The 23731-nt window shown below is 45.7% G+C and overlaps 1 protein-coding gene across 8 annotated transcripts in view; it reads right to left on the bottom strand.

Moving 5' to 3' along the window:
• The window catches only part of meis2a (Meis homeobox 2a), a 179982-nt gene that overhangs the window by 39368 nt on the left and 116883 nt on the right, over positions 1 to 23731 (bottom strand). For 5 of the 8 annotated variants that reach the window (XM_071497766.1, XM_071497767.1, XM_071497765.1 and 2 more), the window contains exon 8: positions 5658 to 5803. In XM_071497766.1, coding sequence (XP_071353867.1) covers positions 5658 to 5803 — 146 coding nt within the window. The remainder of the gene's footprint in view (positions 1 to 5657; positions 5804 to 23731) is intronic. The other 3 variants (XM_071497770.1, XM_071497768.1, XM_071497763.1) reach the window with 1 other exon arrangement.

Below are 23731 nucleotides of genomic sequence, written 5' to 3'. Positions count from 1 at the left end.
AATTATACAGCCTGTGAAAATGGGAAGTCACTGGATCCCCCTTCTAAACTTTCACTCTGTTTTCTGCCCTCTCCTTCTATAAAGGCGCATCTTGTTAACATGTAGGGGTAATTAGTTCATGAATAAAGACAGGGAAAGTGCAATTCTTCTGTAAAAGAAAGAATTTCTTGAGTATCATTTCACTGTAATGTCTGGATGTTTGCATTTGAGGGTCTTTCCCTGTGAGGTCTGCTCATGCTGTGGCAGCCCCTCTGTGGAGGAACAGATGGCAGACTGAGGTGGCTTGCGTCTGTTTACCAGGGAGGCTGAGCAGCCAACATAAGAAGACGGTGACTAGACAATAGCAAGGCACCAAACCTCAACCCCCCCCCCCCCCCCCCCCCCCCCCCCCCTCACTCATTATCAGTGACTTTCAATGACTCCTGTGCTTAACACGACCAAACTACCCTGTCGTATTGTCACTAACGTCTGTTTTGCAAACACACACGCACAAAGCAATGGGTATTGTCACAAAAGTAATGTGATGACTCTTTTTCCTGCGTCTCCCACTGGTAGTCACACATTCGGGCAGTGGCAGTGAACCAAACTGTCGCCTGGGTTGCTACGGGTGACTGGAGAGCTGACTTTAGGGCTCCAAGGCAAACGAGCACATGACAGATTAGTGTGTGGGCCTCCTCCAGGCTTCCACCTCGGTGACCCTTAGGAGCCCCCTCTTTACCCCCTCCTCACCCTTGCTCTTGCCCCTAAACCCCCTCCCAGCTTCTCCTTTGTCTCCACCGTCTCTCTTCATCGAAACCCACACAACAACCTCAGGAGTTGAAAAGCAAACAGATTTTGAATGTGTATCACCGAAACACTGACTAAAGTAACTTCTTTATAACATTTTTGAAAAAAAAAAAGTTTAGTTTTTGTTATAAACAGCACTCTTCCAAAGCACAAATCTATGTAAAATCCAAACGAACCAACAATGTAATTATGCTAGAGGACAAGTGGGTGAACTAAGCATGAATACATTTTTTAAAGTATTGTTCCATGTATACTGGAATATGGAATAAACAGCTCTCAGCAGTTCAACGTTAAAGGAGGACGGGCTTGGTATTTCAAACTGTTTGCAGATGTGTGTCTCCACCAGTTAAATGCTGCTTGTACTGGAACAACACACATGGATTAGAAGGACCAGAGCAGCTTAAACAAAACTAGGGATACTACAGGGCTGACTGTTTAGTCTACACAAACAACATGCCCTCTCTTTTCCAGGGATGGACTTGGACACTTGTTTATCGTACGGGACAAACATCCGTTGTCAGGGTTCGGCCTTGCCTGCGCCCATGTCTTGTGAATGACCCTAGCTGGCTCTTTTATGTGCGTCTATAAAGGGCGGTCGAGAGAGCAGCTCCCATAGGAGGGCTCGACCTGACGATGACACCCTGTTGTCATGGAGACTAATGCTATGTTAGGCTTGGATTGGGAGTGGAGGAGGTGGTGGTGGTGGTGGTGGGGTAGCCACCGTCACTAGTGTATCTAATGATGTTTGCAGCACAATGCACTCATCTCTGTGAAGTGTGATGTGCCCTCACTCTGGTGACAGTGTATTAACAGGGTGCATGTGGCCATGATGGCATCTTCTGAGCTCAAACAAAAAAAAGACAAAAAAAGAAGAGCACAATAACTTTCATTTTATCAGTTCAGTAAAAAAAAAAAGTTTACAAATCTACTATGCTACTGAATCGACTGTGCTAATACCTATATTTGAATACCACCAATTATATGTAAACATTTCTCATCTGAACACAGTGTTCTACTGCTCACAGTCTAAAGACTTTCCAAATGACCAGGGGATATATCGTTTCCCTTTCAAGGAGCCCAGGGGACCAATACACCTGGCTTAGCAGCTTAACAGCATTTCCCCAAACACCCAAGCCAAAGGGTGGCCCGGCACAAAACCTGAGACGCTTGATGCTTGAGAGGGCTACCTACTTACTCATCTGACTGACCACTCTCCCTCTCTCATTCGATCCCTCCCTCCCTCCCTCGCGCCTTCTTTTTGGCACACACATACACACGTGTGCAAACTCTCAACTGGCCCGGTTTGCTCCTGAGGTCCCCTATTTATTTTCATAGGTGTTTGAGGGTTTACACTAGTCAAAAGACAAGGCCAGAGCCCAGAGTGGTATCTTTGTATCTGAGTGCTTCCTGTTTTCATTGCCAGGCCGACCCTTGTCTTTACAGGGGTGAGTAAGGGCTAGCAGGGGGCTAGCAGGGGGTGAGAGGGAAGGAAGACCAGGGGCGCCAAGGGGCTAATTGTAGATTTTAGAGTTTGCTTTTGCCAAACAAAAGGGCATCACCTTTTGCAACAATAAGGAAAAACTTCCACAGCCTCTCCATTTCTTTTCCGCTATCTTATATCACCTCTATCTACCTCTCATACTCTCACTCCCTCTCCTGAACTCTGTAGTCCATGCTTTTGAAGTGCAGTAGAACATTTTACCCCTAACAGTGAAGTTTACCTTTCTGATAACATAATCTCCCTGTAGTATTGAAAAGCTTATACCAACACTCTGGGATTTCCCTTCCACTAATGTGGCTGGAAGACATCCAGAAACTCATGGAGAGGGAGGTGGGGGGGGGGGGGTATTAGAGAAAGAGAAGGAGTGAGTGGGAAGGATAGAAGGAGGGAGTGGAGAGACAGTTTGACCCTCTTCTTGCCAGCTAACACCAGCTGATCTGTCCAGCCGTTTGCCAGTTACATATGGGGCATTTAAGGCTGCCAGATCACATGCTCTCTAGTGCATGTGCACATGGCTTCAACATAAAAGAGGTCAGGGTTATCACAGCTTCTCCACAGAGTAACTGTGGAAACTTTGCATATTTTGCGAGATGTTTATGGCACTAAAAACCAAATCTTGCCCTCAGTGGACTGTTGGCATCATAGGGTTTACGGTAAATATGAGCTGAAATTACTTTCTATATGTGACTGTCCCGAGGAAAACCATCCTGTGATTTCTCTCAAGAGAGTGTGAGGTCAGAGTGAGGCGAGCGAGGGTGGGAGGGGGAGAGGGACAGGGCAATTTTGTTATACTGAATCCAAAAGCCAACAGTTGTTACTATTGGCCTGTGTTGTTTTTCGGTGTCTGAAGGGGGGTCCTATCCTTTTGAGCTTTTCAGAGGATGTGACAAAGGCTGGATGTTGAGAACATATGTAGAGAGACCCCTGTGGCTCATGGAAGAGGAGCTCCATGCTGGCCCCGTAGTTTGAGAAAATAGAAGGCCGCTCCTTTCACTCCTCACCTCTCAGTTAATGAATGCGTGAATGGCAGAATGCCGCTATAGGCCATTCAGGGGCCAAAGTCCCCAAGAATTCACCCCTGCACAAACGCATCCAGCAATGGCAAATACATTTGCTTAACAAATTAAAAGAAAGCAGAATGGCTAATGGGTGTGTATGTGCGTGTGTGTGTGTGTGTGAGAGAGAGAGAGAGGGAGTGAGAGAGTTTATGGGTGGGAGAATTGGATGGTGAGAAGAGAAGGGGGATAATTCAATTAGTCCTCTTCCTCAGTAGAGAAATGAAGGCAGGTTAAAAGGGAGGGATTATTATTTGTACAAGACTGGCCAGGGCTATACACAAAAGAAACAAATAAAGATTGGAGAGAACATCTACAAGCAGGGGTCGGAGAAAAAGAGGGCCTTGAAAGCTCCCCTCTCTCTCTGAATTAACCAGCTCTCTGAAAAATGTGCCTGTGCCCATCAGTGGGCTTCCCCTCCTCCTTTCTTTCTCCCCTCTTTCAATTCAATTTTAAAACAATTCTAAAGAAAATTGTTGGCGACTCCTCCAAACGTTCTGTATGCGTCATCCTGTCTTTCTCTCTGCAGCTTTTGCAGAGGGGGAGAGCCGAAGTTGTGTGTGGCTTTCACCAGGACAGATGCTAAATCATAAGGAAATATCTAATCTAAGCTCACACATAAGGTGTGTTCATGTACATGTAAACATGAACATACCGTACATTCCATCTACTGTGTAATTAAAACATTTTGCCTGAGTATTCTGTTCTGAGCTCAGAGGAGGAAGCAGAAAAAAAGCAGGAAAAAAAACTGCTTTCAAATAATAAAAAAAAAAAAGTTTTGCCTTCCTCCCGCCCCCAGCCTCTGAATGAAGCTTAGTGTGTACGTTTTGGTGAGAGGTCTCCAGTCAGGGAGCGATGGAGCTGTGAACAGCTGTGAAGTCATTTTGATAATGATGAGAATAATAAGCATGCAGACTGGCGTGGTGGAGCCGCTAAGGCCTGCGAGGCTCGGGGCTTTGCTGTTGCAGCTTCACTGCTCCTGAATAGATAAAAGTGATTAAAGCACTCCTGATTATCCCTGACCAATATGTAATGGATTTACAGCCCTTTCAATTAGGCCGTATTTGCTGGCCACTCATTACTTGGGCTTTTGGTTAGATAATCAGGGTACAGGGGCTTTGGGCAGGGAGTGGGCACTGTTAGGTGGGGGTGGGGTGGGGAGGGATACAGGGTGCACAGGGGGCACCTGACCTTCTTAAATGTGCAGATGATGCATAAGGCTGAAGCTCTAAACTAAGTCACCTCTACTTTCTCTCTCTCTCCTCTTTTACTTCTCCCTTCCCCCAACATTGTCCCTCCATCTCTGGGACAGGGAGCCATGTGCTCAGAGAGCAGCTTATGTGTCCTGGCGTGGCCACCTCCTCCTGAAATCTGACCTGCATTGCAAAATCAATACAGCCTGATGTTCTGATAATGTCCTGACATTAGGGGAAGGTGGGGGGACATGTGGTCCATCCCCTTATACTTGACACAAACAGACAGACAGAAAAGCAGACCTACACAAACAGAAAACAGCTGAGCAAAGAGTATTTCATTATTTCACCAGGTATGTTTGAATTACTGTGGCATTATGAATATATATTCTGAGCCATGTAGCATCACTGTGGTCACAAACAAACAATTTCCTTTCACCTATGGAGGAGAAATATATTAGCATTCACCATCTCAACCTTAAATAGAAACTAGCATATTAGCAAGTCAACCAGATTTAGTGAAAATGATTGAGAGCTAAATTCTCATTCATTCCACTGAAAAACTGCATGTTTAAAAACATGCTGTAGCTGCAGGCCTACAAGTGTGTACCCATAACCATATGTTCACCTACACAAGAGTTACAGGAAATTAAAAAAAGCCCTCAAGTGATCAGGTGTAGACATTTCAGAAATCACCGTGCTAAGTCTTTACACACACACACACACACACACACACACACAGTCATTCTCTAGTAACTACCCCTCTTAATCTGTCTTAATCTGCCCCAGAAAAACTTCGAGCCAAGCAAACAGCACATCTCATATTGGAGTAGATGTCAGGGATTGTTGGGCCAGCTCCCTCTTACTGTGCTGAGCAGAGTAAACAGTCCAAACTGATTAGATTGACCTGGTCACTGTGTCCCTCTGACAGGTGGCTGACAGGTGAGCATCACAGTGCTGCCGTCACTCACTCCCTCAGTAACGACTATGTGACAGCTGTGTGTGTGTGTGTGTGTCTGTGCATGCTTTTTTGTGTCTGTGTGTATATATATGTGTGTGTTTCTACCTTCTACCTGTTTTCATACATGCATATCTCCAAAAAAAAAAAAAGGCTGTGCTTACCGTGAGATGCTGGAAGAGCCACGCCCTCATGATGTTAGTGGCCACCTTGGGGAAAATGCCACGCTTTTTCTGCCTCTTCTTATCCTTGTCTGGATCATCATCATCCCCTGTGCCAGGCGATGCAACGCTGTTGTCTAAGCCATCTCCTGGACGGAAACCAAACCCGGGGTTAAATAACATCCCAGACCACAGCACTGACTCAGAATACAATAAAAAAAAAAAAATCCAGATCTAAAAATTCTCAAAGCTGAAACACAAGTACAGACAGTCAAAGCTGAGTTTAAGGCTTATGAAAGATGGATAAATGGACAAATACCACAGATACCTATGAAGGAATTCACAAGCACCGCACTGAGGCCGAGAGAATTGCTGCAGCAAAGCCAGTGTTATGTGGTGAAGATATGGAGGTAGGGGGGATTTAAATGGCCTTAGAGGAAGGCCTGTACAGAGAGTGAGGGGTTTACTCAGAGGCCTAGCAGAGTTGTTCTATACCCAAGAGCACGGGAGAGGGGAATAGGGGTTAATGACTCTAATGTTATGGTTGGACACTGAAACACTAAGTTCCTCATTCCAGTTCTACAGTAGGAGGAGGAGGAGGAGGAAGGAAAAAAAAAAAGGACAAGGAGGCTTCAAGTACAGTAGAGGCTTGGACTCATGTCATTAATTCAATTAAATTTGCATGCTTGACATAATGTAGAGCAATTTTTTTTCTTCATCTTTTGAAGAGAGCCGAAGGGGACAGGAAGGAGCTATGCAGACATGTACAGTAACACACAGTCATGAATACATGTTGCGTGCACAGACACACACTCGCAAACAAAACAAAACTCAAAGGAGCTGATAATTCACGGCATACAGTTGAGACGCATGAGTATTAAAGTAGGGATGTGATTTGGGGTGGTTCATTGTTGCACTTCAATGCACATAATGGACTCGTCTGCCCCCCCCCCCCGTCCCCTCCGCCCCATCCCAACCCTGACTCTCTTAGTCCTCCTCTCCGACTCCCTTCCCTTGCAGCAACCCCTCCCCATTCCGCCACAAGATTAGCATGACAGGCCAGCGGCGGCTTCGTCTGCATTAATGTCCGTCAGCGTTTGATTTCAAGAGGAAAACATGCATACACCCCGGCACGATTTCTCCTTTAAATCGAAGTTTCCATCTTTGTCCCTTGCCTTTTTTCTTCTTCCCCAGCATTAATTGTGCATTAGCAAAAATGATTTACTTTTAACAGTCATAGTTATTTTTTCTTGCCCCCGGGCAGAAATGCCTTGAAAGCCTTCCTTGAGGGCATCTAAATTATGTATCTGAAAAACTCCTCCACTAAGGCAGAGGAGGACCCTGACGTTCTCAAAATTCAGACTCGCATGTCCTCCTGTTTTTGGGGAGGCATCAATCACAACCACCTATACAAGCCTTAATCTTGCATAAATATTTGAACTAATAACATTAAAAAGGGGGAAAGAAAAAGGATCCGACTGGTGGCGTAATCAAATGCAAAATAAATGAAGAATACAAGGACAGCAGGGGCCCTCACTTCTAACTACTTTACCCACTTTCTTTTTCCTCCCCCTTGTTTGTCCCTCTCTTTTTTCCTCTCTCTCTGTCTTTCTTTTCTGTCTGTGCACAGTGTTTTCCTTCCACATCATTAGTGCAGAGCCACACGAAAGAGGAAAACAGAGAAGTGCCGACTTTGCGCTCCCTGTGTGAAGTTAAAGAAGCAACAGCCCTTCTGAAGGACATATGGGAATGGGGACACAGACTAGGGGTGTTGTAATTGTAGAATGGGCATTCATTAGTGGCAAATGCCGTAAATCCCAGGCTAAGTACGAATCCTTGTTCAGGAAAGCCTAAAACAATAAACTCTGGTCTGGCCATAGCCTACCCTGACTGTGAGGGGCTTCCTGAGAAATGCGACCCAGACGGAAGTCAAGTCAAACTCCCCCAGTTTGCTTCCAAACTTCTCAGCAACAACAACACAACTAGTGAGCTGTGAATCTCAACCACCCTCCCCTCGTTTCTCTGCTTTTGAGCTTCACTGAATAATGTTGATACACAGTTTGCTTGTTTGTTTGTGTGCCGCTAGGTTTTGTGTTGATTTTCGAGCTACTCTCCAAATCCCTCTCCTGCTGTGAGCAGTCAGGCTCATCCAATGGAACCACACAGTGGCCAAAAGGCTGGCAGATTAATTTTATTGACGTTTCCATTTTCACTGCAATGTGATAGCCTCCCCCCTGGCCAGGGCCAGAGCGACCCGTGCGTATTTACAGACTGACCTGTCACTTCATTACCCAGCATGCTCGCTGCCTCCTGCCCTAGCCCGCGAGGGTGAAACCAGACTCCGAGGCTTTCAGCTCCTCTCTCCCTTGGTCCTTCTCTCACATGTACATAGATACTGTCATGTGTGCACAGATCAGACATGCAGCACTCAAACATTCATTTTGAGTATAGTATATAGTATAGTAATAGTTGTTTTTGTCTTTTGCATGAAGAAATATGTGTTATCTAAATAGAGAACTAAGTAAAATCAAGTGTGGACAGAAGGTGAAAAGAAAGACAGAAACAAAGAAAGAAAGAAGGGGAACAAAAAGAAGCAGGAGGAAGACAAGAAGGAGTAGAAAAAGAATAAAGAAGACCCAACTTGCACAACCTCATTACATCTAAAGGAGAGCTGGTGCTTTGCATCCACCCCCACTCCTTTCTTATGAGCGAGAGAAGGAACGCTGCAGGGCAAATTGTCCCAAACGCTAATGGCTTCTGACTGTTCCCTGGCAACTCTGCCATTCTAACCTGTGTGGATGTGCACTCTGAAAAAAATGGGGAAAGGGAAAAAAAAAAAAGTGCAGGGCAGAGCAGGGGGAAGCGTCCCATCATCTGGCCATGTGACACAGATGGGGGTTGGCTATTAGGAGGCAGCCGAAAGGCCTAAGGGAGCCGAGGTGCTGGAGTGTAGCCCCAGGCACTTTTGGAAAAGCAGCGCCCTTGGAGACGGAAAAAAGACAGCCTCCCTCTCTCCCACTCACCCCACTCTCTTTCTGTCTTCCCTCACTTTCTTCCTCTCTCCTTCCCCCTCACCGACTCTATCAATATCTTGACTTAAAGTGCTTGCAATGAAAGTTTGCGCATATTTTCATATGCACAGAAAGCAAGAAAGGTGTAATCAGGCAAGATGGAAGACAATGACCGGACGCAATGAGGGTGAGGGAGTGAATGAGCATGCTAGCAAACAAACAAACAAGCACAAGTCCAAGAGCACATTACGCTCACATACATTCTCCCTCTCTCATCACCAGTGGGTGGTTATTAAAAATGCATTCAGATATATCTCCCTGTGAGTAAATTGGTCTCAGGGCTGAGCTCATTAACGGGTTGGGAAAGGACTGTAAACACACTGCAACTCTGCTTATCTAATGTTGGCACATTCAGGGTCGCTTCAGGTTTTCTTGCACAAAAGATTGGCTTAGCACAAAGTGTCCTACAGTGTCTGCTGAGAGTAAAGGGGACTTCAGGGGAGTCCTAATGACTTGAGAGATCATGCTTCATGTCTAGGAGGCACCCTGCACCTTTGGGAGCCACTAAGGTCTAGTCCGCCCTGGAAGCATTATGGATATAACCGTGAGTAACACACACTGCAGCTCTATCAGTACACCAAGAATGCACTCCCTCTGCTGCTCTATCATTCCGATATACCCCGTGCATGAATGAATAATGACTTGTCAATAGCTGGAATACACATTCAAACCCAGTCTTGGTTAGTTATCAAATAACACTCCAGACGTATTGGTCCCTATACTATTAATACACCTACTGAAGAGCCTGAAGACAAGCTTCAGATGTTGTGTGTGTATTATTCTAAAGGCTGCACAGTGATTTTGCGCTGGGAGGCTCCGGCGTTTGTTTCAGGGTAATGAAGCAAGTGAGTGGAGGCAGTGGCTTATGGAAGCTGTGGTTAAAGTGACTAATTACAGCAGACCCCCCACGCCCCCTGTCAACCCAAACTAGTGAAATTGTTCACCGAAGCTCGCCCAAATGAGGAGGAGAGAAAAACTCATGAGGACAACTCCGTAGTAGTAGTAGATGGAGAGCAGAAGCTAAGAGGTCTGCTACAGCAGGAGCTCCTCTACCTTAGCACACCACAGTGACCAGGCCCTCCAACCCTCCCTCCAACACCCGCCTATTACACCACCTCCAGCCCTGCAGGCTTGGCCGCAGAGAATGAAGAGAAAAGAAGAGGGGGATTTAGAGCCTCCCTTTTCCCTCTTTTTCTCCTCAACTTTTCAGCCAACATAAGCGGCGTTTAGCACATTCAGTCCCCCAAATGGCAGCGAATGAGAGAAGCAGTGGGGGCTCCTCTTTTGTCCGTCTGGTTACCCCTTTTATTTACTCTGGATTTACGAAGGGGTCTTTGCTGGCTCTGGGAGCACATGCTCTTGACGCACACACAATCTCTCTCACATACACACATACACAAACACGTCCAGGCTCTATTCACACTCGTGGAATGGCCGGCCCTCTGTTGCTCTGTGCCGACTGGGGATTACAGGTCTTCTGGCTATAACCACATGCTAGCAATATGCTTGGTACTCACATAACATACAACACAGATGAGTGTTAACGAGTTGAACGTAATCCCTTTAATGATAAAACACACACTCCAGCGTCCAATTTCTAACAGTAAGTAACACATCAGTGTGTTTGTGTGACCACAGACCATATGGTTTACTGCGCTCATTCAGATCCATACAGTAGATGAGGGCCCTAAACGGAACTGTTTTAGTGTGCACCACTGCAGCCAGTGTTTTACGCTGATTATTTCCTGATCTGTGCTTAAACAAGCAGCAGCCCCTTGCACTCGACCATAAAACAACAGCTTAGTAAACAGCAAGCATGCTGACAAATTGGTAGCGCTCAGGCCGGAGTCATTAACAGCCCTAAAACCTGTCAGAGCAATTACAACAAACTCTCTCCTTCAGCAAGTCTCCCTGCCAAACTCAGATGTCACTACCCGCCTTCTCTTTACCCGCCCCCCCCTCTTACCACCAGGACACTGGCTAAAGGTGAAGGAGAAAAGACTACTACTTTTCCCTCTCTCCCTTCCAATAGCCATGACACCCCAGAGAAATGAGGACAAACCTCCATCTCAAACACAGCTGTATCTGCATCCTGGGTGCTACGACTGAGTGGTTCCTTTTGCATGAGAAGTAATGTGTAGTTGTCTCCCCCCAAAAACACATCATTAAGTGTTCCCTTAAATGAAGTGGAATAAGAGCTTCTAATTAGATGGGTTTTTTCTACGTGTGGGGAAGCGAGGCAGTCAGGCAGTAAGAAAGGCAGGGAGGGAAGGACGGAGGGAGGTGGGGGGAGTAGTTGCTCAACAACTCCTATACCTCTTCTCCTCTCTCCCTTCTCCGCCCCTTCTCTAAGCCCCCTAACCCTGCCATCAGGCAGATATCTCTCTGTCATCCCTGGAATGCTGAAGATAACTATCGCCTCTCCACTGATACAAGGCCTCTCTCCTCTCACAGGCACAGTGCTGACCCCACCGTGCACATCCCTACCATAGAGGGTGAGGCTGAAGTGGAGGGAGCAGAGACAAAGAGAGGGGAGGGGTGAGGGTGTAGGGTTGGAGGTAAAACTTGTTTTTAACAGCCAGTTAGGCTATTTTACCTTTTAACCTAAAATATGGGCTGGAGCAAAGCCACCCTCCCCTTTCAGCTTCTCCCCTGGAGCCAAAGAAGAGTAGTTCATCCAGAAAGGAGAGGGAGGAAGGGGGGCAGGCTGCCTGGTTACTGCCTTTTCTCCAGAGTCACTGCCTAGAACTCTATTGGTCTTTTCACAAGATTATCATCTGCCAAGAACCTAAAAATTTAGCCTTGGATGCACATAGAGTGCACATTATCAAAGGCTTTGGACTGAACTAATTACGGGTACGATTAACCTGCCACCTGTGACAACAATTATCTCATTATATCATAATTTGACAGGAACACAGTGATTTGTTCATGCCTCCCGTGATCTTGATTTTTCGAATACTTTCCTCCGGTTTAGCACATTTTCATGTGTATATGGACACACAGAAAAGTGCTACTTTTACACAGAAGTATGTATAAAAGAATGTATGTCAGCTGAGACAAGACTCTGCCGTCCAAAGGGGGCTTTATTTAAGGAGGAAAAAAGATCCAAAGAAAAGAGATGGAATAAAGATGTATAAAAGAAAGGAGGCAGGCTCTTGCAGATGTCAGGACCCAATTTGCATGAATGGCAAAGGGCTAAATTGCAGGGGATGGGGGAGCTACCCTCCACCCCCACACCCCGCTCTTTTTGGGGGAACTAAAAGGGAGTTGTGATGCCCATGACTGCCCCTCACTCAGCAGACAGAGATCGGTGGCTAATGAAGGGCTTTGGGTCTCCACCAGACATTTCACACTCTCTGCCTCCCTGATAAGTCCGCCCCGCTCTGCCTGCACTCCCGCACTGCCGAAGAAACTGCTGCTGCTCTTCCCTTAGACTCCAAATCGAATGGGGCTAATTGGTCTCACAGGTAATCTCGCTTCATCCCTTGTTTCTTAATAAACAAATTTACAAACCTGCCAGTGTAACAGTCCGAACCTTTCTTCTGTCAACGCAGACTTTGTCCTTCTTCTTTCCCTCACAATGGAGCTATTCTTAGCGGTTAAAACTAGATAGATTGATACTACTCCCTCCATAATTTATCATCGTTACAATAGAAAACAGGGCTGGGTGCCCACAGAGAAGCACACCTAAATCCTAAGGTTTGATGTTGCATTAAATATTAAAGAATAGGTATTTCCCAAAAGCAAGTGGGGCTATGCTGAATTAAAACAAGTGTGATCATTAGTAAAACAAGCTGCTTCCACACTTTTTCACCTCCTAAAATGGCTTTGTTGCTCTATGGAATAATAATGTAGTGAAAGACGAATCAGAGCAAAAGAAAACAAGGAGTTGGAGAGCACACGGATGCATCATATGGATCCATCTGCTAGTGAAGAAATGGCTTTATAATCCCCGTTAGGAACTATTGTATATCAAAGTCTTCTACCTAAACCACCAGAAAGAGCAGCTGCATGCCGGTTGCCAGGTATAAGGAAGCGTGGTTTTATGATTCAGAACAGCTTACACTGTTTGAGGCAATGTCTTATAACAGCATCCGCAGTGATTCTCTCGCCTCAATTACAATTTAAAACCAAACAAACAAACTCACTGTTTTTATACTGAGGGAGGAAGAAGCCTTGGATTTATTACATACATCTTTGCCGCACCTGACAGACAGTGGCATCAAAGCAGAAGTTAACAGAGATGGCGGTTTCTACATAAAGTTGGGGGTGGGGGGTGGGGGGGTTTGGTGGAGTAAATGGATTAAAAGGTTTATAAATCAACAAGTCAACCATCAGATTGTAGCCTCTGTTCAGCAGCCCTCTCATCAGACAAATACCATGAAGTTTCTTTTTTTTTTCTGCTCGCTCTTTTTTTTTCACACAAATGTCCTGGAGGCAGGGAACAAAGCGAGCAGAACTGATTACTGCACTGTTGCCCCGCTCCGCCAGTCTAAACTCTGTTTGGCTTCCTAATGAGCTCACTAAAAACCCAATTCATCACCCATAACCCCTTCTCAACCTGCCTTGAAATCCCCCATTATGGGGAGTCAAGGACAGTCCGTTTACAGGCTTTGGGCTAGGGTCAAGGGCTGTGAAGGGTGGATGGCAGGGGCCGAGGCAACAGTGCGGCCAAGGTTATTTTGACACGAGGGATACTTTCTATGTGGCTTGTCTGTGCCCCAGTATCTAAATGTGTTCACCATACGCTATTGATTTGCTTCAAAACAAGCTTTTCCTTTGATTGCAACACTCGATTGGTTTTACACCCCAAAAAATATATTTGTTTCTACTATTTGAGCAGGGTGGATTGTTTTTTACACCCAACACAAACCTCCCCTATCCCTTATGCCCCTCCCCTTCTTTTGCAACACCAGCGGTGTCCCAGACTAAGCAGAGGAATGTCCGGCTTGATGGCTGCAGCAGCGGGAATGTCCCGTTCCAGTCAGCTTTCGCACCAGAGATTTCAAGTTTAATACCCCTTCGTCCCATCCCTGCAAAGACAGGAATTTGGTGGGAAGGGAATGTAGCAGCATGGGGGGGGGGGGGGGGGGTAGAGAGAGGGGCAGTCAGAGAGTGGAGTACAGTTAGTCTATTAAGGATGGAGTGAGGGGCAAGGGAAGAGGGAAAGAGTAACAATAAGAAAATATTGTAGGTAGATGACAACCTGAGAAGGTAGGAAAAGGGATGAAAAAGAAGGGAAGGAAAATATCTTGAGGAGGAGGTGTAGGGTAGGAAGTGGGTGTTGGTTGGAAGGGGGGGGCTGATCAGAAACGGTGGAGGAGGAGGACAGAAGAGGGCTGGGGTAAACTCCCACAGTTCCTCATTACATAGAGTTGAAATGAGCCTCCTGACACCTGAGCTGTAACCAAGAGATTACAGAATTGATGAATCCTTGGTTTAAAATGCAGCTGTTTTATTCTGCTTTAGTAATTAATTCTTTTTCCGATAGTGTATTGATTAAGCGTAGCCCCTGATAAAGTTCAAACTGAGAGAGATCCCTCCAGGGCTTTGCCTTGGCCTGCTCTGGAGAGTCAATGAAAACTTCCTCCCTCCACCTGCATCTCTCTCTCTCTCTGTCAGCGCAGTTTACCCTCATAAATTAGTCAGATCTGTGAGGAGTGTGGATCTTGCTCAGTTGATACTTGCTTTGTCTGCCCTCTTGCTCATACACGTCACTGTTATTTTTACACTATCACACCAACACAAACACAGATGCCCTTATTGAGGAGTCCATGTTACACAACTCACCAAAACATTAATTTGCAGAGGTTTTTTTTCTCTGGCATACTGAGATGATGCATGTACTCGTAGATACAGCTCCTGCACCTAGCTGCTGATCCCTTCGCTTCCTCCTCCCTCCTCCCTCGCTCTCATTCTCACCCTAACAGGGAATCATAGCACACAGAACAAGAGCATCTCCTTTCACAAAACTACTCTTTCATTCTTTTTATCGCTGCATTTCTTTTTCCATACAGCTGTGAGTGAAAAGTCTGATCAACAGAGGATAGAGCAGGTCTCTCCGGGGAGCCAACTAGCAGAGAAATCAGATACAGCTTTACAAGAGAGTCAGCCGCTCATGTCTTGTCAAGACCCCTCACCTACTGGTTCCTTTACAAGTCAATAACCAGGGCCCAGTGTCGTCCACTGGGCCTTGGCACACATTCACCTCTTTCTATAGGAAGCAGAGGCGGGGGTGAGCCCACAGTTCTGGATTCCATGGTGTAATGCTTAATGCTACATTATTCTGTATGATATCATGGAAATAATGTTGTATTTCTACTATGAAAATGCTCCTGGAATATATTTCCAAAGTCCTAGCTGTGATGGGGCACTACATCAGCACATTTATCCGCGATGTACAACACGGAGTCCTCTGACATTCCTGTAATGCATAGTGACAAATAATTGGTGACGCCATGAAGACAGAAGAGCCAGTTAAAAGCCTTTGTCAATATTAAAAACTAATGAAAGAGTGAATGCATTATGAAGGAAGAAGGGAAAAATATAATTAGAAGGTGGAAGTAGTGCTTAATACATTTACTCGAGACTATTTCCTTTCGTTAATGGGACTGCAGCATGCAGAGAGGGGGTTTTGACGAGGCTAGTATTGACTGTCCGCCCAGCTCCTTAAGGTAAATCCAGCAGGTCATTTCATTAAGGCCCAATTCCATGGCACTAATTTTGATTTTAGGGGCTTGACAGCTGTTGGCAGTGGAAATTGCTATGGCAAGAACAGTGAAAGAGGAGCCTATTACTGCTGTGAAAAATACAAATTGCTAAGCCTTGGTTCAAATTACTGCCACTCTGCCTCCCTGACCCACCAAAACTCGTATTTCATCACACTGCTGGACCTTACCTTTTGATTAGCTGCATGAAAAGTGGGAGTGGAAGAACACACTACAATCTATTTTGGAATAAGGGTACAATTTGACTAAATGCAGAGAAACAAATGCATGACAACATACACATGCCTATTGACAAAGTAATTCTATACTACACTGGGTGATCAAAAAATAAGAGCACCTTTATAATGTAATACCATCGTGTTGCAATAACTTCCACCATGATGAAAACGTTAGGTAAAGCTTTATATGTGGTGCACTTAGGTTGTACAGTGTGCTTGTGCATTGGTTGGTTGCATTGCATTATATTGCATTCAAAGGTGTTCCTAATATTATATTATATATTGTATCCACATATGGATATGTGGACACAATATAATGCTACTCAAGTAACACCACAATTACCAGAGGCTTGAATCATTGCCTCTCTAACATGGTGATTGTTGATTCCATCATTTCATAAAAGTAGGACTGCATTACAACATACAGAGGTTTCTGTTTTCACCACTCAGTGCATCTTTATTTGTTTTATATTTTCTAAATGAGAAATTTTCAATCTTCCCTCATAATAATAGTTGCTGTTGGTTGGTCTAGCAGTGTGATGGACCTGACTCGCAATGCGAGCTCTTAATCGCCTCGCCTTGCAAGTTAATATGCAGCATTAAAGTTCCAGAAGGAAGAAAAAAAGCTCTTCCTCTGATGCTATTAATTAGCGGTGCTCTATAGCTCTCAGCTTTTTGAAGCTCTCCATCTCCTTTTGTTTCACTCTCTCTTTTTTTTTTTTTTTTTGTGCGGCCTTCGTTATTGACTTTTCAATTTTCCCCTCACATCCACCCCCTGCACCAGCAGTAGCACCAGTGCTTCTGCGGCAGTGCCCAGCCCCACAATACCCCCAAGCCCACTCTCCGAGACGCTGGCTGGGGAGCCCTGAAAGCTGGGCCAGCCCTACAGCTCCCACCAGCCCACCACTCACTCCCTGCGAGACCAAAATCAAAGAGAGAGGCCCTTAAAATATAACCATGGGTATAATGAGGGTGCTCCAAAGAACAATAAGCATATACACCAAAGCAGAGAGGAGAGTAGGAGTACAAAAGGAAGAGAGAGGAAACTATAGGAATGCTGGTTTGAAAGTGTTCTTGAGAAGTGAACAACAGAGAGTGGATGAGAAACAAAACCGAATGATACTGTGCTGTGGGAGAGAGGCCAAAGGGCCACAGCCAGTGGTGGTGGTAGCCGGGGCCACGCATCTATCCAACCACGGATCTGAACCCAAAACAACAAGGGGGTCTGCCGCATGCCTCTGGAGCCGAAGGAAGCCAAAGGGAGCCAAAGGGAGCACGACTAATTTCTGCACAACAATAGGCCTGGATGGGCGCCCACACAATGGCAGGTGCTTTGAATAGCAGCAGGGCCCTTGCAGCAGGGATCTTCTCCTCTCTCACTCCAAGGGGCTTGGGCTCTGGCTTGTGTAACCTCTCATTTTCAACCGGGCTTCCTTTTGACTCATAAAGGATGAAAATGATCTCATGGGGGGCCAAAGGAGTAAGAGACAGCCAGGCCTGTGAGGCACGATTCACACCAAGTCCATCTGTGTTTTCTGTAGTTATTATCTACCTCCTATTTTTTTCTCTCCCTCTTTTGCTCTGTCTCTCCCGCTTTTTCTTATCACTCTTTTCTCTCCTTCCAATTCTCTCCATGTTTTTTTTTCCCACCTCATTCTCTTTTTTTTTTTTTTTTTTTTCCTCCATCGACTGTTTGTGTGTTGCGTTGTTGTTTTCTGTAGTGGTTGTGTTTGTTGTGCTGCTGCTGGGCTGTCCTGTAGGCCATGATGCAGTGGTAAAGGCAGTTTTCCCCCCACCTTAAGAGCATTCTTTCCGGGGTCACAAGGTCAGGCTTCACAGATGTCTCCTGCAGACACTCAGTTGTCTAAGGACTGCATCCCTGGGAGTAAGCATTTGTACTAAACAATGCAGTCCCCCCCACCCCCCCTCACTTTGGAAAATGTTAAATGTTTTTTTCTTTTTTTGTCTTACTTTTTTTTTACCTCTCTGTTTTCATTGTTTTGTTTTTCAATGAAGCAATAGAGTGAGTGCAATTTTTCCAAGGTGGAGGTTTTTGTGTTTACATAATGAAAGAAAGCACTGGTTATCACAAGATAGTACTGCTTTCTGGCTGCTTTCATTCTTTTAAACACTCCCCGTCTCCCTAAGTTTCCTCCAATTGTTCTAATGGGGCCTTAGTCATCCCTGCCTGATGGCAGAGGGAAAGATGCTTTTAAAGGTCTTTTTCTTCGCTCAGTTTGTGTTGCCAGGAGAGAAAAATGAAAACATGTAGTAGGCTAACTGTCCTGAAATACACACTGAGAGACAGATACAAGAAGCCCTTGAGTAAGCAGGGCAGAAGCCAAACAAAGAGCAACCCTAAATGAACAGAAAGACAATATTTGAAGTAGAACATCACTGTGTAGCCTCGACCTCAACAAAAATTGTAGAGGAGAGAATTCCTGAGCCAAACGGCTTTCATTAAAGGGAAATCAGCTTCTGCTTTTTTAGGGGGCGGAGGGTAACACTGGTAAAAGAGAAGAGATTGCAGCATTTAACATGCAAGTTCTGCCTCAGAACATGGAAAAGTGTGTAATTGGAACAACATTTTCAAAATCCAGGCACTGAGCTATGCTTGAATATCTCACTCCTTTTCATCTCGCTTTCCCTTGTTCCTTTTTCTCTTCCTTCGTTTGATATGGTGCTCCCGCTTCCCCCTCCAAACATCTCCTCTGTATTCTGCAAATTGATAACCTTCTAAATGAATTATGGTAAATGCATAATGAAGGTTTTCTCAGCTTCAGCCCTGCAGCCAGCCAGGATGGAGCATCTCGTTTGGCATGTTTGATTCGTTTTGTTGCGCATTTAGCCCCAGTGTTCCTTCAGAGTGTTCACTGCTTGGGGCATGTAAATAAGAAATTATCCTTGCTGACTAACATGGCTAATACCTCCTCTGGGGTAATCAGAAATTATTAGACGCTCGCTACCAATAAACATTAGGGCTCATGGCACTAACCACTGTCAAATCGCTCACCTCCGCCTGCTCCCCAATAGCCATAAAATGGGTGAACAAAAGTGATCAGGTGTGGAAAAAGCACTCTGGCTACGTGGAAACTGAGAGACCGCGGGACTGCTATTATGCCTAAAAAAGCAGCCCTTAGCTTTAAGAGTCATTAAAGCATGTACTAGAGTGGGAATCAGACTAGAAAATGAGCTTATCTTGCATAATGCCCTCAAAAGCTTTGCATAAACGTGAAAGATGTGCGCGTGAAAATCAGCAGCAGAGAGGAAGAACTCGGATTGTAACACACTTCCTTTATCATCCTCCCACTCTCTTGGATGGTGGCAGCATGGTTAAAGCACTACCTGTAGGGTATAGCTGCTCTGCTCGGTTCCAAATATGCTTCAGTGTGTAAGCCCTGGTTTACACAAATGAAAACCACACAGCAAGTGAACACGCTACGGCTGGCCTTGCTAAGCCACTCTACCCAACCGCGTGCTGTCTTTTGGGAGGGGACCGTCGCTGTGATGTGGGCTTCGGACATTAGGGGGAGGAGAATTGGGAGGGTGGGGGTGGTGGAAGAGATTAAAGAGCCAAGGGAGGCAGAAGAAAGGAAAGAAAGTAAAAGAGCACAAGGCCCATTGGTCAAACACAAAAGGGGAGAGAGGGAAAGGACATTTGAAGTCAGGGTTAAACTCCAAATAAGCACACCTTAAACGGGCCTGTGTAAGCTGGCAGTCAGGGTTTTTGGAGTTTCCCTGCAGGTGTGCCTTTGACAGACTTGGCCTCCATAACCTCTCTCTGATCTAGAGTGGGGCCCGGGGTTGGACACAGAAGAAACCGGTGGCATCTTGCTGCCTCTGCCTCCCCATTCTATGTCTATTACATTCACGCACGCATGCTTACACTCTCTGTAAACACACACAAACACGCTGCCAGACAAGGGGAAAACAAATCTGGTGAGGACTAGAGCAATTGGATTATCACCTCTTAAGGGTGACTTCTAGGCTGACCCCCTTCAGGCTAGCTTGCTGAAACAAGACAGAAAATTTCCTGGGAAAACACACTCTCCCTTTAAAGAACCGAGGCACTGTCGTCCTTGTGAAAATACAACGGCGGCGGCAGCATTAATGGACGTGGAAATGCCCTTTGGGGCACATGCTCAAATCCCTTTTAGCCATATTACATCAGACCCCTGTGCACTCCTCATCATCACTACATACACTAGAGTAATCAGCAATGGAACATGGGTGTGTAAACCCACAGCATAATGAACTGATACAACAGCACTGCACTCTCTCTTTGTTTTTGGCCTGTGCCTTTGGGTAAAGGAGAGAGAGAAAGTCACTCCCCTCCTTTTACTGTAGTTCAATCATGATTACTTCCCTGCAACAGTTTCCTTTCTGCTTTTTAATTATGCTCAGCTCACTTCCAGATAAGCTGGTCTTCATCTACTTCTCAGAGAAAGACAGAAAGAGAAAAAAAAAAAAGAAAGAAAGAAAGAAAAAAAAACATTTCCCCCAAGCTTTCCCTTAATGGCGCAAAACAGACATTCTCCTCAGCTGCTGTCAGAATAATCTGGGTAATTTTTTCCCTATGTTCTCCAAACATTAGTTTGCACATTAGGCTGACCCAGTTAATGCGCCTTTCCTGCTGTGTAGGGCCCAGTTCCTGGCTAAGCTGGGCCAGGCTGGGCTGGGCCGGGTCGCGCCAGGGGCCTGTTCATGATTATGGACCAGAGGGACCAGGCCCCAGTGAGAGCGGAGGGAGAAAGAGAGGAGGGGAAAGGAGACGATAAGAGGAAGAGTGGGAAGGCTTGAATGCATTGTGGATGGAGGGGCAGAGTGGTGGTGATGTTGTGGGTATAGGACTGTTACTGGAAGTGGAACTGACTCTACTGGCAGGCCTCATCCTTTTACAGTTCTTTTCTTTCGCTGTTTTCATGTGTTTCTCTCTCTCTCTCTCTCTCTCTGTCTCTCTCTCTCATGATCTATAGACTCGTAAGAACGTAACACAGGGTCAGAAGAAAGACAGAGACAGAAAAAAGGAAGAGAGAGAGAGAGAGAGCGGAAGGGAGGAAGGAAGGAGGGAGCTGAGGGAGCTGATCATTCTCTTTAATCACATTTTGGATGAGGGCCAGGTAGTCTGCGGTACTGAGAGCGAGACAGAGAGGGGTGAGTGAGGAGAGGAGCGTGAGGGAGACAGTGAGAGAGGAAGGGGGTGGGAGAAAGAGAGACGGAGGAATAAATGGAGAGAAAAGAAGGATGAGAAAGAGACTTATGGAGAGAGGGGATGAGCCCGAGAGCAGAGCCCCTTGAAACAGCCTGAAGTGCAGCAGCGCTTAAGCAAGGCTGCACATATGCCCACACATACTATGTCTATGTGTGTGTATGCACGGGAGAGTGACAGTCGTTCCCGTAAATGCCCGCGAATGCTGAATCCAGCAAGAATCTGGTGTTAGAGCAGAGGCAGGGAGAGATCCATTTTAAAACTATGTGCATTAACTATACTTTTCCCTATAGATTAAGCACTCCACATGAATAATTTAGCCTCTCTTATGCTAATGGGATCATGAAAGTATCCCCTCCGTACCGTGTTTTCTCCTCCTCCACAGCAACTCTTCTCAGCTTTCAACAATGGCCCTACCCCTTCCCAACAAACCATCAGACAGACATACTGCGCTGTTTTCACAACAGGCACCTGACTAACATGGGGCTGACGTGTAGTGACAAGGCTAAAAATTGCACACAGGACCCTGTTGAGAAAAACACTGTGGCATTGTTATCCTCAGTAAACAGTTGAGTCTTTGGCCTGTTTTCCATTGAAGTCCAGCTTTCTTCTGCTTGTTGTCACTGAGAGCGAGATATTGCAAGGTACAGGCTGAAGGAGCACTGTGGCTGCACTTGGTTTAATGTTTATGTGAACGCTGTTGCCATCGAGCCGGTTTTGCAAGAGGCGGACTGCTCCTCGTACACTTTCTGATTGCTTCACTGTGGTTCTCTGTGTTTTCCTTCGAGAGGGGAAGTGGACATATCCTGTGTGTTTATGTGTTTCTTTGGCCTTTTTTGTTCGGCCTCTGCCATCGCACACTAAAATATACCCATGCCCACATTCACAGCGCGTGCACACCCTTGTTGCTTCAGCATTGTGTTGCGGTGAGGTGGGGGCACTGTGTAAAAATTATCAGTGCTCCAACAGCTGGGAGTGAGAGCCATGAAACAGCAGGGCCTGGGTCTGCTTTATTGTTTATCTGTTGTTTATAGGCCAGTGTTCAGCTTTAATTACTACACTAAATTAAACCCTAACAGGCACTTAGAGGGAACCAGCTAACACTTGCACATGCATGCCCACACACACAACACATACACACACGGCATATTTTATATACGCAGACACACCTCGCTGATCACTCTAGAGCTGGAGTATAAGCTACTAAAATGCAACAAGACTTCCATCTTGCGTTTAGCAGAGATTGTGGAGTTTTCTCTGTTGTGGTTACGTGTTTTTTCTTCCTTCATTTGTGGGTCTTCTCAAGCCCTAATTGTAGCTGTAAAAAAATAAACGCAAAGGTGCGGAAAACAGCAGATTCAACAGGCCTTGTTCATGCTGGGGGGCTCTCAGGGCGGGCACAGGGTGTCGTGTCCCCACCACGAATGACCCCACTCTAGTGAGCTCAACCACAAAGTCCTTGCTGAGTGGGGCCCCCAGCCAGGGCCAAGGGAGCTCAACACACTCCCCACGCACATGCACACACACAGACACACACACAAACACACACAAATGTACCACAACTCCATCAAGCGCAGCATGCTCCCTTGGAGCCGAACACTCAAGCTCTCCCTCTCTTCCTCCCTTCCTCTCCATCTCTGCCTCTCTCGGTCTCTCTGGGGAGTCTGTCTATCCGCAGAGCGTGGGGATTGTTCAATTGCTGAGAAAATGTACAAAATGCTTTCTCCTCTCTTCTGTTGAGCCCTTTCCATCTACAGTAGAATCAGGGAATTGTACAGAAAGCCCCTTTTGCTCACCCACTCAAGATGTCAATGTGGATTTGGTCTTCATGCATAGCTAATAATTACAATTGTGGACTGGAGCTGAAGCATGCACACACACACACACACACACACACACACACTCAGACACACACATATGCACGTACAGCTAGGAGTGCAGAGCGTTACCTACCGTGCTGAATCAGTGTTGGGGATTTACCGTTCATGACTGCGTGCATTAGACTCTGCTGTGTTTGGTGTGGGCAAACGTGCAGCGCATTTCATCATACTGCTCCATCGCACTTTGGGTGTTTAACATATTATGGACACCTGCTTGGAAACGAGTGCTATCTTAAGGAACGTACATTCATCAAGTTTAACTCCCTGCAACTGATGTTTTTGATGTCTCTAGATAAGCTTGGAGGAGCTCCAAAGGACTGTTAATCAAAATGATGCGCAAGCAGAGCCAATGAAGTTATTGTGTTACCTTCTGAACCACCTCCTTTTAACCGCTGATATTTGTTTATCTAGCCAGAACATAGGGAGTCACTCTCTAAGAGTCAGTAGGTGAGAGTGCAGAATTTGCCCTGAGGGTGATAATTCATATTTTCTTTTTTTTCTTTTTTTTGCAGGGAAATTCTGAGAAAAAGGGAAAAAAATGTCTGTTAAGTAGAGCAGGAGGGGAGAGGTTGCAGATCTGAGTATTGCACTGGAACCTTTTTTCATATGTGTCTGAACCTTAACTGGCAACCTTTACTGACAGCCATGAGCATGCTTCACCTTGGTTTACTGCTTGACAATAAATTATTCCACAAGAGGGGCAATACATATTTGCGCACTTGTTAAATTGTTTTTTGGCACCGGTTCAGAACAATGCTCGGTGCCGAGATACAAGCTGGAGACTGTGGAAGTGAGTTCTGTCCGCAGAGAGTGCTGTACAACTGAACACACAGTAGTTTTTATGAAGTGTGTGTTATTGAACTTTATTCTATCGTACATCCCCTAACATCACCCAGAGGCAAAGAGAGAGGAAGAAACAAGTTAAAACTTTTTACACCTCAAGACAGTTTGACTTGGTCACTGTCAGA

This window comes from Trachinotus anak, unplaced genomic scaffold, assembly GCF_046630095.1.
Source record: "Trachinotus anak isolate AG129_WGS33_773 ecotype Australia unplaced genomic scaffold, CSIRO_AGI_Tana_v1 ptg000015l, whole genome shotgun sequence".
In the NCBI taxonomy this organism is placed as follows: Eukaryota; Metazoa; Chordata; class Actinopteri; order Carangiformes; family Carangidae; genus Trachinotus; species Trachinotus anak.
Note: the sequence above shows the minus strand (reverse complement) of the source record. Positions and strands in the feature narration are given on the sequence as shown.